Source organism: Mixophyes fleayi, chromosome 8 (genome assembly GCF_038048845.1).
Source record: "Mixophyes fleayi isolate aMixFle1 chromosome 8, aMixFle1.hap1, whole genome shotgun sequence".
Lineage (NCBI taxonomy): Eukaryota > Metazoa > Chordata > Amphibia > Anura > Limnodynastidae > Mixophyes > Mixophyes fleayi.
The window spans coordinates 57,754,132-57,769,767 of record NC_134409.1 but is presented as its reverse complement, the minus strand read 5'-3'; the positions used below and the strand labels follow the sequence as shown (position 1 = coordinate 57,769,767).

At 37.6% G+C, this 15,636-nt stretch overlaps 1 protein-coding gene across 4 annotated transcripts in view; it reads left to right on the top strand.

Annotated features, from left to right (window-relative positions):
- GPSM2 (G protein signaling modulator 2) overlaps window positions 1–15,636 on the top strand; it is a 49,208-nt gene that overhangs the window by 23,211 nt on the left and 10,361 nt on the right. For 3 of the 4 annotated variants that reach the window (XM_075182606.1, XM_075182609.1, XM_075182608.1), the window contains 8 exons: window positions 5,126–5,347; window positions 5,795–5,930; window positions 7,637–7,779; window positions 7,866–7,989; window positions 11,608–11,723; window positions 12,100–12,255; window positions 12,819–12,927; window positions 13,987–14,116. In XM_075182606.1, coding sequence (XP_075038707.1) covers window positions 5,126–5,347; window positions 5,795–5,930; window positions 7,637–7,779; window positions 7,866–7,989; window positions 11,608–11,723; window positions 12,100–12,255; window positions 12,819–12,927; window positions 13,987–14,116 — 1,136 coding nt within the window. Of the gene's footprint in view, window positions 1–4,236; window positions 4,346–5,125; window positions 5,348–5,794; window positions 5,931–7,636; window positions 7,780–7,865; window positions 7,990–11,607; window positions 11,724–12,099; window positions 12,256–12,818; window positions 12,928–13,986; window positions 14,117–15,636 lie in introns of those variants that run through there. The other variant, XM_075182607.1, reaches the window with a different exon arrangement.

Sequence of the window (15,636 nt, the reverse complement as noted above, 5' to 3'; positions counted from 1 at the left end):
CAACTCACCGATATTCGCCGAGTTTGACAGCTAAGTTTAAATCGGCAATGTCTTTAATGGCAAGTTGCTCTTAAAGACATTGCTGTTTTACATTTAGCTGTCAAACTCGCTGAATATTGTCGAGTTGCAGAAATCGGAGCATAATACATTTACCCACAGGAGTTGACAGACATGAATGAAGTCCTGGGTTTTTGAAGTGTATAACAGTCTCTTTCAACTTCATTGCTAATAGTTAATTCCTTTGCGCATAAGAACATAATTCTTGTGTTATTTTGTTAGTCTTTACTTTGTAATTGCAAACACCTTTTTTTATTTCTGTAACTTTCTATTAAGAATTTATTTAATGTGGTGCTGTTACTGTTAACACAAAACCTGTTACAAACTATTTTTGCTAATAGACAAAGTTAATTAATACTACAGCTGCAATCCTTAGGATATTCACCATTCATGATGCTTGCCAGTTAAATCATCTACATTTGTCTAGCTATTACTTTAATATCATTTAAATGAGCAAGGTGTAGTGCTGGATGAAAGAAGGTTTAGAACTTACTAAAAGTAATTATTAGGCAAATAATAATATATTGATTTTGTGATACTTGTTTTAGTGCTGATCAATACTGACAAGATAACTTCATGTCTAATCTAGAGTGCAGCTGGTATTTCAAATATATTGTATTTAAGATCAATATGTGCAGTGATTTTATGTAGCATATATTATCTTCAAATGTGTATGTAGCTAAATGTTTTGTTGTTTGCTGCTTTCAGTATTAATGTAATTAAGTAAATTCATAAGTAGTGTGGCTGATAATAAAGTACATTTTTATTGCTCTGCAAATGAGCAAGACCAACTAAGTAAGGTTTTTTTTTTCCCCACACACTCTACAACACAACATCCACAGACTGCACCAAACCCTTCTATACAAAAAGTTGTATTTCATTACACCCTCAAATCTCTACTATACCCTGAGTAGAGCTGCAGTGTTAGATAGGATCAGTATTTACCCAGCATTCTGTTTAAGTTGATATCTGTCAGATTTAGTCATATATGTACATTGACATGTGTTGCCAGTCCTGATGGGTTAAGCTGAATGGCTCCATTTTTATAGTCAAGACGAAGACCACATATATGGTCCGATGCTGTCATTCTCCATCTGTATTGAAATCTGAAGTCTAACCATCAGCTGTTGATTGGGATTAGCAGTCTTTTAGGGCCTATTCACTAGGTCAAAACCTCCTTGGCTAAACAGAGAAGACCAGAGGCTGTTACAAACAGTTAATATGCTCTTAAACGGGCAGCTTATTCTCTCAGCCCGAGCGAATGGATGTATTTAGAAATTGCAGCCAAATATGACAGGTTCATCAGTTTGCTTCACAGATCAAGTGGCTAGATTGTTAGGCGCAATTAGTGCGGTTGGATGATGACTGTACAAGCATTCAGATGGCATTAAACGTCTGGCAGTATTTCCCCACCACCACAGTCAACATCTGACTGTTCCCGGTCAGATGTTGATCAAGATTGACAGTTGTTTTGGGCTACAAACACCAATTTATTAACAGTGCTCCCTCCATATGCCTCCCTCACCACCATATATTTTATCAACCTTAAAATGTTGATTCTGTATTATGGCATCCTTTTTATAATGTAAGCCTCACTATAATGTCAGTGACAGGTCCCTGTGCAAGAAAAACATTTCCTTTCTTCCCCCTGCTTCGTCTGGGAGACTAAGGCAGGGTTTCCCAAACCCAGTCCTCATGGCTCCCTAACAGTGCAGGTTTTCCATATCTCCTTGCTGGAGCACAGGTGTATTCATTACTGACTAACACATTGTAACAGATCCACAGGTGGTCCTAATTATGTCACATGTGATCTGGAAAACCTGCACTGTTAGGGAGCCCTGAGGACTGGGTTTGGGAAACCCTGGACTAAGGGATAAAAAGCGTTTTCAATATTCTTGCTGCATACCGAGCAGTACTCTGCCCCTCCCCTACCAGCCGCCTTCTCCACGCCAGCTCTCCTTACTGGTATCACCTAATGAATGGCAGCGCCTATAATTAGCATGCTGGCCAGGCTAATTAGCATGATAGGCAGTTCAATTACCATGTGCATTTCCCGAGTCATGGAGACTGGCTGGGTAACAGAAGCCGACAGGAGGGGTATGGTAGACCTAGAGATGTATAGACAAAAACTACTCTTAATGGCATTTTTGTCTATAGTGCTGCAGAAATGGCTTTCTGCACACAACTCGAAAAGGAAAATATTTGTAAGTGATATAAGTAATGCCTAAAATGTACTAACTTTGCTACAATTTTAGCTTTTGTCGACTTCGAGACATCATCTTTCAACTCAGAGGGTTTGATACTTGTGCTGTATAATAAAATCAAGACAGATTATATGATAACTCATTAGTTTTGGGCTGATTGTCTGTTTTATTTGGGCATATAACTGCAGGCAAAAGGAGGTAAAAAGTTTACTCCGCATGGACTGCTGCTGACAGTGTATTGATGCAAGTCATATAATTTGGGGACTGACTTTCATATAAAGACGACAGAGTGCAGTGAGCCACTTTTGAGTGATGAGAAATAGAGCTGTTCTAATATACAAAGAAAGTCTGTATATGAATGCCATACGGATCAAATTTATATGTTGCTGAGCAGGACCTGATTAAGGGTTCAAGCCGTCACAGGCTAATATGCTTGTAGCTAATTACCTTCCACGCCAGGCTAAACATAAAAACAAACTTGCTCTTCTTTTAAAATTGGCTTCCTTCACCCCCTTGCACCTGTGTATGTTCCCATGTTTTTGAAACTTAGCTCTACTTGGCTTTTTAAAGGGCCACTGTAATCTTTGTCACTTGTTTTGTTTTCATGAAAATCGGAACTGTACAGCAGAATGGAGGCATGAATGCGCGCTGCTGAGGGTAAAGATGTGGAGAGGAGGGGCTGTCATTGTCTTCAGCCTTTCCCATGGGAATACATCAATATTAAACAATAGTCTTTCATGTTTTCTTTTTACTTCAGAAAACAACTATTCTTTTATATTTTCAAATGAATTTCTGTTTATACCTATCTCTGTCATGGTTTTGCACTCCCAAAATTGGCCCAGTAGTCCAGTGGTAGGAAAAAAAAGATCGAACCCTGTAGGATATAGTTAATGCGGTTGGACAATGACTACACACACAACCTGATACTCTGACCGTCCACTTGGATTTGCTGATTATGCTGATCGACAGTGTAAAAACCCAAATGGATGTTGATTGAATTGGGTCCATACCCGCTTAGGTTAGTGGCCAATTAAGAAAGAAAAAGCAACAAAGAAATTTTCTGGCAGTCATAATTTGTATTGTTGGTATCAGAGGAGCATATAGGTTCTTTTATTCAGGGACTCCTCGTCATTTATCAATTTTGATATTGCTTTAAAATGACCATAAAGCGCTACGGAATATGTTGGCACCATATAAATAAATGATGATGATGATTATTTAGGCATTCTGTTTTCATCTTGGTTTTCTCCATTAAATACTGTATTAAAAGGGTGGATGGGGTGGGAATAAGAAGCGACTGATATTGTTGGCTAAATCTTCTAATATTTATCATGTATTTTTATTTACCAGTGGCTTGGAAAATATGTTTTATCAAAACTGTTATAACATGAGACATTTGTCATATTAGTTTAATTTAACACTGAACACTATAAAGCTTATATGCATTTTTTTTATGACGCTGTTGTAATGCATTAGTTCATAGTGAATGAAACTGTTATGACAGATGAAAGAGTTGACCAGTTCATCCTTTGCATGCATCCTGTCTAAGCCAATTCTGATTTCGCATTTGTAAATCAGTTCTGATGTGTCATAGAAAGCCAATGCAAAGACTTAGGTGCAAATTACACAGATAATGAAACAGAAAATATCAAGCTGGTATCATGTATGCCTTTTCATCAAGATTATTTGCAAGAATTTAATAAGAGATTAGTAGAAATAATAAATAGTGATGCTAATTAACAGTGTCAGTTAACATGTGATTTCAGAGCAGACAGCCTGGGAGGAGATTAGCTGAGATTACCCATGCTGTGTTTTTAATCCTAACCCAGATCCCAATGGCAAAGGATATTTCCAAAATGATGCCTTCTTTTAGCACATACACAGGCACTATAATCTGCTGGACAGCTTTTTACAATTTAGAGGAAACTGGGTATTTCATTCAAGACTCACAGCTAAAAGTGGCATGGATCATTTCTTAGGATTCTTGGGTTTCCCTGGTATTTATTTTTCCAAAGAGATTTCTAGCTCTCCGAACTGAGAATGTCTGCCATGGCATTCTGTTTAGGTTGTAGAAAATCTCCAAGGTATCAAATATATTGTATTTTTTGTTATTGTTTATTGCACATATTGCTTGTTATGTACATTGTTCATTAGTAACTTTCCTGGAAATAGCAACATCCACTTTAGTGTTTTAATCTCCACTTAAAAATATTTAGCTGTTATCAGCCAGGTTTTCTGCTCATTAATGTCAGTGTATTAATATGTTGCTCTTAATCTTCACATCTAACTAAATCACAAGTTCAACTGAAATTCTTTGAATGTTTATGATATTTCTATCTGATGGTTTTTATGTAAATTTGAACATAAGCGACTGTCTCTCCCCATGTTGTATATAATGTTGGTATTTGTGTCTGATGTCCCCCTCTATCTGAAAGAGTCATGTTCTACATCAGTGAAAAAAGATGTGAACTCTAATTTAGAACATACTGACGACAGGACATGTCACTTAGGAATAAGTGGTTGCTTTCTGTAGTACGATATGCGCTATCTTATACATTTTTATGCATATATGTGTGACCTTTTCTGATGTTCTACTTTCCAGAATGTTGATGATTGTTTCCCAATGCTCCTATTTATATATTCATGCAGTGAGACCTTTGTTAGGGAAGATCCCTGCTGTTTCACAGCTGAAACATCATAAATCATTCAGATCCTTAGACAAATCCACTATTATACAGTTTTAACTCCTTCATTGTGGTAGCTACTGGATGTATAATGAATAGTTATCATACATACAATTTATCCTTGTACAAGATGCCTGTTCTTCCTTGGTCTTATAAAAAAAAACGATACTCTGTTTTAAGAATGGAGGCATCCTGTCTGGAGCTGGCCTTGGAAGGAGAGCGTTTGTGCAAGGCTGGAGACTGTCGAGCTGGAGTATCCTTCTTTGAGGCTGCAGTACAGGTGGGAACTGAAGATCTGAAAACTCTCAGTGCCATATACAGTCAGCTGGGCAATGCATATTTCTACCTGCATGAGTACAACAAAGCATTGGAATACCACCACCATGACCTAACACTTGCAAGGTAATTGATAATGAATAACACTGAAAAGGTTGGTGAATAGTAGAAGTTGGGCAGTAGTCACTAGGAAGACACGACTGCTTAACGTTTTGAGCTGCTTTCAAGGATTGCCTGTTACTTTCTGTTTGCAATACATATTTAAGCTAAAGAACCCTTACATATGAACAGTGATCTTATTAATTTCATATTATAGCTACACATGGAAATAATGCAGACATGATTACTTTAGTGATACTTTTAACCTTTTGATTGCTGGATTATTTTTGTTACACTCGGCTTACATTTTGCTTTCCCACGTGTCATACAAAGTACTCTGCACACCAAAATCACATTAATTGTAGATATTATGATACACATGAAAAAGGCTGGGGTTTTCTTATTTCATAATTATCAGCTTTGTTACAAACATGATTAAACCCATAGTTGTTTTTTTTTATTCCAATTTTGCAGAACTATTGGAGACAGACTTGGGGAAGCCAAGGCTAGCGGAAATCTTGGCAACACTCTGAAAGTATTGGGTAATTTTGATGAAGCAGTTCTGTGTTGTGAGCGGCATTTGGATATTTCTCGAGAGTTATATGATAAGGTAATGTAAATAAAAGGATGTGCTAGGATTTACTCTAGCATGCTTGCATTAGTCCTGCAGATGATCCAGATATCTCAAATTTCATGTTACTTAGACACATCTTACGGAAGAGTCTCCTCATTTTCTATTTATGATGTTGATCAGCTTACACTTTATCTACATGCATGACTAAATTGTGTAGGACTCCCATCATTTTGAATTGAAGAAGGCGGCACCCTTGCTAATTTGGGAATGGTGAATCGGTGTACAGGCACTCTAGTAATAATGTGGATATATTTTACTGTCATATGTCAGTAACTTTATATATGCAAAAGAAGTAACAGTAATGTGAAGGTTGCTAGATATGGTACTTACTCCTCTTGTTTCAGCCGTGCCCTCTTTCTTTGTTTTCTGCATTTATTTTGTATACCTTGTATATCACTGTTTTATGTATGTCCTGTTTTCCCTACTGCACGGCACCTTATACATCTAAGATAATAATAATAATAATAATTTTATTTCATTGCTTTTCTGTTATACACAACAGCATGTGGTGCTCAGTGTTTATGGCCACTATGCACAATATTGGCTACAAATTGTATAATACTCCTGGGATATTATCTTTTAACTATAGTATAATATCTAAAACAGATTGAAATTATGTAATTGGACAGATGATATATAATAATTATTTGCCCTAAGGGAGTGATGATCAAATTATAAAATTATATTCAAAACTCTATAAATATTGAGACCCCCAGAAAAAATAAAACACAGGAATCTTTGCCATTAAGATGAAATCATCACTAGCGCAGAGGAAAGGTGATTTACTCTTCATTTGTGGAAGTGGTTTTTTTTTTTTGGGTTTTTTTTTCCTACAGTAAAAGTTATGGAATCAGCTACTAGGGGAGGATGATGTGACTAGCGCAGTAGATATGTTTGAGATAGCCGTTGTTTTCTTCCTTCAGTCTTCAGAAATTGAACTTGTTGGACATGTGTGTCCTTTTCAACTTCAATGTCTGTGTAATCATATAATAAAAAATAAATTAGGGGACATCAATTGTGCAAGCCAAGTAATCATATGGCTACTTGGCTTGCATATCTTCAATATTACAGCTCTATAGAAAACACATAACTAAAAGCCCAAATCATATCTGAAGCCTCCAGTTTCACAAAGGGAACATGGACTAGAATTGTCATCTTACATAAAACAGTTATTGCCTTTCAGCAGTCAATTTAGATTTCACATTTAAAACCATGGGGTATATTTACTAAACTGCAGGTTTGAAAAAGTGGAGATGTTGCCTATAGCAACCAATCAGATTTTAATTATCATTTAGTTAGTGCATTCTTCAGAATGACAGCTAGAATCTGATTGGTTGCTATAGGCAACATCTCCACTTTTCAAACCTGCAGTTTAGTAAATATATCCCCAAGACTTTTAATAGCACCAGTAAGTAATACTAGAGCCACAGGACTCTGAATATATAAGGGATAATATTTTTACAACCTAAAAGACACTGAATAGTAAGAATTTGTGAACTACTTTAAAGTTGAATGAAAAGCCCACTGATTTAAACACCAATAGAAAAAAAAGTGGATTCACTGACATATTTTTTTTAAACTGATATTATTTGTAGAGTGTATACAAAGTTCAGGTTAATGCTAAACTGTCATGGTTTTATATTTTGAGATATTGAATACGTTTTTTCTTTCTACCTATACAGGTTGGAGAGGCTAGAGCACTTTATAATCTGGGGAATGTGTACCACTCGAAGGGAAAGAGCCTAGCTTGCACAGGGACTCGAGACCCCGGGGAGTTTCCAGAGGAGGTGAAAGTTGCTTTACAGAGGGCTGTGGATTATTATGAGTAGGTTTGAACTATATTTTCAGTAGCACAGTATTTTATTTGAATAATATTAGTCAACTTATATGTTTTTTTTCCTTTGTGAACAGGGCCAATTTATTAATTGTAACAGATCTAGGAGACAGAGCAGCCCAAGGACGTGCCTATGGAAATCTGGGAAATACTCACTATTTACTTGGAAGTTTTCGGAAAGCTGTCATGTCCCATGAGCAGGTACTTTATATCTCTGTCATCACAAACCAGCATGCAGCTGAATTTCTTCTGTTTGACAGAGAAAATGATTTCTCCTTCACTGTGTAACCACAACATCAATATACCGTATATACTCGAGTATAAGTCGACCCGAATATAAGCCGAGGCACCTAATTTTACCACAAAAAAATGGGAAAACTTATTGACTCGAGTATAAGCCTAGGGTGGGAAATGCAGCGGCTACTGGTAATGTGTAGATGGTACAGAGAATAGAACACGATCACTAATTAATACAATTAGTTCTAGTGAACGTGAGCATTATATCAGATTTCATGGAGAACACCTCTAGTATCATATATAAGATACAACAGCGTCCATTAACCCATAGTAACCTCTCCAATACGGTAATTAGTGCTACTAGCAAAAAGACAGCCAATTTCAAGTGTTAATTGATTCAATAAAGAGGAAAACTCCACACAATTATATTGAATGTATTAAAAGAAAGGAAATTATAACAGTGATTGTTCCTAGAAGTAGATATATCCAACATCTAGTAATCAAGTTATTACATACGGTCTGCAGATGTCCCAGTGTTGGGGGTGGTCACTTAAAATGATCCCCTTCCCGGCCTCTCACGACAATAGTCGTCCTAGCACAGGTGGTCAGAACAGTGTATTCCCCGGACGCAGGTGGCGAAGACACATGTAGCCAGTTGCATTTGGTACATTCCTCACAGCGTTCAACGCTTTTCACCTGGCAGGTTTCCGTAGGGCTACTTAAGCTTCCTAATTTCCACCTTAGCCTTTTACTTACCTCCGCAGTGGAACACTGACAGGAAGTTCGGCATTTGGAACGCAAGTTGTGTTCCAAATGCCGAACTTCCTGTCAGTGGAATGCACATGCGTTCCACTGCGGAAGTTAAGAGCTGAGGGACTGGAGAGCAGGTAAGTTCACTCGTGTATAAGGGGCTTTTTCAGCATAAAAAGTCGGCTTATACACGAGTATATACGGTAACTCTTGTGGATACTGCACTTTTCTGGCAAGAAGCTCTGTAACATTTCATGTTGTACGAACATGTGTGAAAAGGACTAGTAACACACTCATGTTTCCGATAAGAAAATAAACGTGGAGTTTGAAAGCTGTTAAGTTTGTTTCATTACACATAGCTCTCTGTTTGTCTGCTTTTAACTCCCGACTGTACGTCATGCCGTCACGTAGCAACAGTTACATTGCTAGTATTAAGGAGGCAATGCTAATTAAAGCAATCGGCTTTGTTTTGTTGGAGTTACTGAAGCTGGTAATGTCATATTCGCACCAATGACTACCACCGGTTCAGCACCATACAAATCCCACATGTCAAAATTCTGCATGCAGTGCCTGGACAGTGGAATTGCAATGTTGTGATAAGGAAATAGCATTCCATATTCACTTTAATGTTATGCCTAAGAAAACCACTACATATATGCCAGTCTGACACTCATTATTAAGCAGTGAGGTAAATGACAAGTAATGTTTAGTATTTTTATAGTTCACTATTTCTTTATTTCTGGAAGTATATTGACTTTATTGTTTTAACATTGCAAACAAATCTATTGCTGGCTTGTCTTATCTAAAATCTTCATACTGTAATGTTAAAACTAGCACAAACATGCCAGGAGACATGGATATGGGAAATAGGACAAAGGGCAATATTGTAGGGTCTCTTGAGCAGAATTTCACATTCTGTATTGATTAACTCTTTTTCTGTACATTTTTATAAAGATTTCCTAAATGTAAATGTTCCCTTCAGTCTTGTGAAATACAGGAATGTACATTATCTCATCTCAGTAAAAAGACATTGTAGGAAGTCTTTCTTAATTGTAACAGTTTCTTGACTCACATGGTCAGTTCTTAAGTGCCACGGACACAGGAGTATGAGGTTGGGCATGACTGTGTGTACATGTGTGGGTGTTCTTCTTTTTTTCTTTTTTTTCCCTTCTTTATTATTTCCTTCTTTATGTAGTAGGATTTTTTTTCACTGTTTTATCGTGACACCCACAATGTAATGAGGGAAAGATTTATTCCTTCACCCATTCTCTCCCTCAAAAGAAAGCAGAACAAATAATCTTTCCTGCAGGACGCTGCGCTTATGTGTCCACTTTTTCAAAAGCATGTACCTCCCAAGGGGTTACAAGTTTTTTCTCCAAATGTTTTCCAGCTTAAATCACAAGGTGGTTTTGTTTTTTTCATAACAACCAGGAGATTGTTCTCCTTTCTTTGTCACAATCCTATGGAAAAATAATCCAAGCCCCACACTCAGTATATGATCCTGAATTTATGGATCTATCCAGACATGGCATTTAGTTCCCCGATTCTGTTTAAATGTAATCTACCAGATGGTTATAGGTGTTAGTTGGCACGCCCACTTTCCTTCAATCGCTACACACTCGAGTTAGGCACTTGGTCCTACAGTTTGGTAAGGCAGCTGGATACCGTCATTTCACAATTATACCAAATACTGTTGGGTTTATAATGTTTGCCAGTTCAGGTATGTGGGAGGAAAGTGCCATATTTGGTAGACTCCTAGAGACGTCTTCATTTTCTACATTTAGATCTGTAGAGAACACACATCCATGCTCCCTAAGATGTCTCTCTTTGGGATGCAGAATCGCACCCTTTAGGCTTGTCGTTTGTGTTTGGGTTGCAGTTTGGCCTGTGCTGTTTAATGCTCATTTTACTTCTTCCTTGTTTTAACCAGCATTGGTTTTTGTAGAAAAGTATTTACTGTACGGTAAATGAAGATTCCTAGATTTTCAACTTTTCCATTTTTCTCCTAAAATACCGCTCAGTGAAACTTCCTGTCCTATATATAAATCATAGGAATGAGTGGACATCAGCCTGGTTTTATTAAACTGCCCAAAGTGTGTCTCGAAAAAACACTTTGTAACAGGAAGCTGCAATAGACATTCCATTAAAGCATAGGGGTAATGTTGGGATTCCACCACCTACAACCAGTCAGAGAATTCAAATAGTGTTGCAGTGAGGATAAGACTGTGCTCCTACCATTTAAATGGGAAATGCTTCCCTGAATGCACCCTCTCCACCCTGGCAGCTAATCTAAACAGTCATGTCCAGCACCAGAATCTTTTTTTTCTACTTCAATTCAAAATTAGGCATACTCGCATGCTGAATCCACATTACTCAAATAGTGACTATGATCCTATTAGACTTTGCAAACTTGCAAAATCCATTCATTACCTCTAAAAATGTTTTTTTTTGCACTTTAATAAATTACCGTTAGTGTGTATAATTACCTACAGCTGTTATGAGTGATTCTTGATGGCTAATGTGCTTTTTACGTCCAGCAACAGTTTAAATGCTAATTTCTACGGTTTGCATTCCAAACAAAGATGTGTGTACTTAAATGACATAGATGTTTGTGCTTGCATTAGTAACAAGTACACATGATAAAGTATGTAGGTTCTGAGTTACTTTTCAGATTGTAAGCTCTAGCCAGCAGATCTTTTTGGTTTCTGTCTCACTGTGTGTTTCTGTATTGCTATAGGTGCATCTATCATACGTTGCTGGTTAGTACATACTTATGTACTAACATGTAATAATAGTGATAATTGTATTTGTCTTTTTATTTTTTATTTATAGCGACTTTTAATTGCCAGAGAATTTGGTGACAGATCTGCAGAAAGAAGAGCTTACAGTAATCTTGGGAATGCATTTATCTTCCTGGGTGAATTTGAAATGGCAGCAGAGTATTATAAGTAAGAAATAAATCATCATAGCAAGGTTGGCGATAAAAATAATTTAAATGATATCCCTGAGTACACATGTGTTTGCGTATGACTACATCTTAGACTAAATTGAAGTAAACACCTACTAGTGTAAAAAAAAATATCCTACAATTAGATTTGCATACCTAGCTACCAGATCTCCATTACTAATGTTGTTATTGGTTACCGGCAACAATCATAGACAGTGTCTGGGAGATTTAATTTCAAAACACAGCTTAAAAGTTACATTTATGACTTTGCAGCCATTTAAAACCAAGTAATAGCAGTCTTGGACAAGTATAGCAATAAATGAATGAAGCATTCCTGAACTATAGTGATCTAAAGAGTCTGCATTGTCTTCCTGCAGGCGGACACTGCAGCTGGCCCGGCAACTAAAGGACAGGGCTGTGGAAGCGCAGAGCTGTTACAGCCTGGGTAATACATACACTCTTCTTCAGGATTATGAGAAGGCCATTGATTATCATCTAAAGCATCTTGTCATCGCTAAGGAACTCAATGACAGGTGAGATCTTAAATTACTCATATTGTACTAATCTTTCTTCTTGCTTATGGCCCAGGCCCTGCCCTTGTACGGGAATTTCACAATGGGTTACTGAGAGCAGTTATGTATGGGTGTCTCCCTATGACACAAGGAAGCTTAATAAGTATCTCTTCGCATTGGCTGCCTTCAATCATCAAGTTACAATGCAAAAAAAAATAGCTGCGGCATGTGTTGACATGAGCCTGTCTGACACTGCCAATTAGACATCAGGAATAATGGAAACTGTAATGTTGATGTATTATCTGGCATTCATAAGGATGTGTTTAAAAGAGTTCCTTGGAAATCATAGCGATGGTTTTCCTGGGTTGTTTTTGTGTCAAGTCACTGATCAACATTGTGTTGTTCAATATCACTTTACTGTTACTAGTAATATGAGCATATTGAAGTTAAAAGTTTTACTCAGCTGTAATGTAATTTAGCTTTGTTCCTCCTTATTAAATTGTATTTATCCCAGTGTTGTAGTAGATTGTTTCCCACATTCCTAGAAAGTACATTGCCGTGAATAGTGTTTTCTTGTATTGCAGAGTGGGAGAAGGCCGGGCGTGTTGGAGCCTGGGGAATGCATACACTGCCTTAGGAAACCATGACCAAGCCGTACACTTTGCAGAGAGGCATTTGGATATTTCAAGAGAGGTAACAAAAGCAGGTCTTTCATATCAGTGACGTGACTGACAGACGTGTGAAAATACGTCTTGCCTCACCTATAATGGAAAGATTATATATTTAAAGTCTTTTTGCCATGCACAACTGGAACATTGGCTCCCAAGGAAGTAAACAACTACAAATGGAGCAGTTTTACTCCCACAACGTGGCTTTATGGAAAAAAATGCATTTAATTATGGATTTCTCTTGACCCCTTTCACATATCTTTCTCAAAATATATTGCAGTGTCTTATGTTGATTATAACTTTGTAAATAAGGGTTTTGGCTACAATACAATCTTAACTAGGATTTACATCCAAGGCTGGGCTCTTCGATGAGGTGTCAGCAAAGTAAAAATGATCCTTGCATCAAAGTAGTGGGAGTTCCAGCATATCAGGGTGGTTGCAATCCCAATAGTATTACTGTGATATGTACAATATGAGTAATGGCTCCTCAGGTCATTTTGTTGAACACTGCAGAATACTAGTTCAGAACATCATAATTGCTAGCTTGGATATTATTTCAAACCATTAAATGTAAACATTATGTCCTTCACATTTTTCTAAAAACTTCTTTATTGTAATCCTCCTGTAATGTCCATTTTTCTTTTTGGTTTTCGCTTTTTACTTCCAGTGGATCACTGTAGTTACTTAATTGCTGAAAAGAAAGTATAAATTTGATTTGCATACTTTAAGAACAAGCACTGACCTTATTTTTGCAGAATACAAGCTCTACCTGCACAAAGAGTGTGAGAGAGCTATATATATCAGGGGTTAAAAGCCTGTTCAATTAGCTAACATTACATCAGTCAGTTGAGGCTCCCAGACATGCTGATAAATCCTGTCCATATGCCTGATCTCACATGTCGGAGAAGCCAGAGAGATTATAAATGTCAGAAGACTAACTATTTTGTGTTGGCTTTTATCAAATGTATTTATAGAGTATAGTCGGCTTTTACTGGCATATCTATGCTTTATAAAATAAAATCACTGTCTTGGTATTTCCATGGCACTCTTTATAAATGAGATTATGTTTGTTTTTATTTGACAGTTGGGAGATCGTAATGGAGAACTAACAGCACAGCTGAACCTGTCTGACCTCCAGATGGTGCTAGGACTTAGCTATAGCACTAATTCTTCAGTACTGTCAGAAGTACAGGATGTAGACACCAGTTTACTTGGTAAGAGAAAAATTATTAGAGCCTTGGTTTTTACTAGATTTTCCCTGATTTTTAGTTCTGGGAATATTTAAAGAGCTATTACAAAACTGTACATTTTATATAAGGTTTTGTTTGTTCAATTTTAAAGCACTTGTATAGTTGTAACTGGTTATATGATATCTCGTCCTATATGTAATTTCTCTTTAATGAAAAATGATCCCGGTGTAGAGCAAACGTCTCCATACCAGAATCCGAGAGCTAGCCCTCTGCAACACTCAAGGGGAAACAAGTATATACTGCACAGATATTCATAGATCTTCAGTAGAGATTAATAAGCATTCTATTGAAGCTTTATGGGACGACTAAATCTTCCAGTATCAAGATCTGTGGTGTAAGTCAGCTCTTGGCTTTAGGTAACGGAGATCTCAGCCCCTATCTCTGCTGTTTGTCATATGTGTGGGACATGTTTTATTAAAGAGGGCTTAAATAAAGATGGAGTTATCCTTTACAAAATCATTCTAGAAAAAAAAAGATAACATATTTAAAATGATTTCTTCTATTCCCCACATTGTTCTGTCTCAAAATGCCTGGTATCTGTGTCTAACCCTATCCATTGTGGAAAAGGCATAGTAACATATAAGACTTCAGTAAATGACAGACAGCACTCAAGCCTCTCACATAGGTTGGTGCTACTAGAGATAGCCACACAAAAACACTGAGGTTACTGAGACATGGCTGGCGAACAGAGTTTTGGCGATAGGAACCCATTCTCTAAAATTGCAGGAAAATTTATTTTTTCAAGAATGGTTTTATTTATTGTTGTTATTATTCTAATTATGAACATGTTTTAACAGTGTTCTCCCCACGCTTTTACGGGGCGCTACGCCCGTCAGAAATACGCTGGCACTCACTGTAACGAGCCGACTGACAGCCGTGACCCTTGCCGTCGGGCACTCGTGATGCGATCGAAAGTCGCACTGCACTAATATCAGCCCAAATTTCAGTCGCATCACAAGAGTGCCAGGCGGCAGTGGTCACTGCCTATCGGTCAGCTCGTCGCAGTGAGTGCCTGACGCCGGGCGGCAGGGTATTTTTGCACGGAGTGGGGGGAGTGTGTGTGTGTGTGTGTGTGTGTGTGTGAATATGGGAAACCGAGGGGGGGCAGGGGTGTCCATATTGGAAACCCGGGGGCAAGCGGTGGGTGTCAATATAGGATCACAGGTGGAGTGTCAATATCGCATCACAGGGAAGTGACAAACTTCAGGGGAGAGGGGGGGGCACACCTGTATAAAAGAAAGGCGTGTTTGCCAGCAGTTTACTTGCTGGTAAACTTTAAAGACAGTGCTTCTTACTTTGGGGTCTTTTGTGTATAGCCAGCATTTGTGCAGTATTTGGGCACTTGAAAAAATTATTGGTGTCTAAATAGCATTTATGCAGTATCTGGGCACAGTTTAAATAGCATTTGTGCAGTATCTGGGCACAGGATTTTCTACTTTAAAACAAATTAAAACCTGTTTAAGGAATGGCATGAAGCAGAGCAC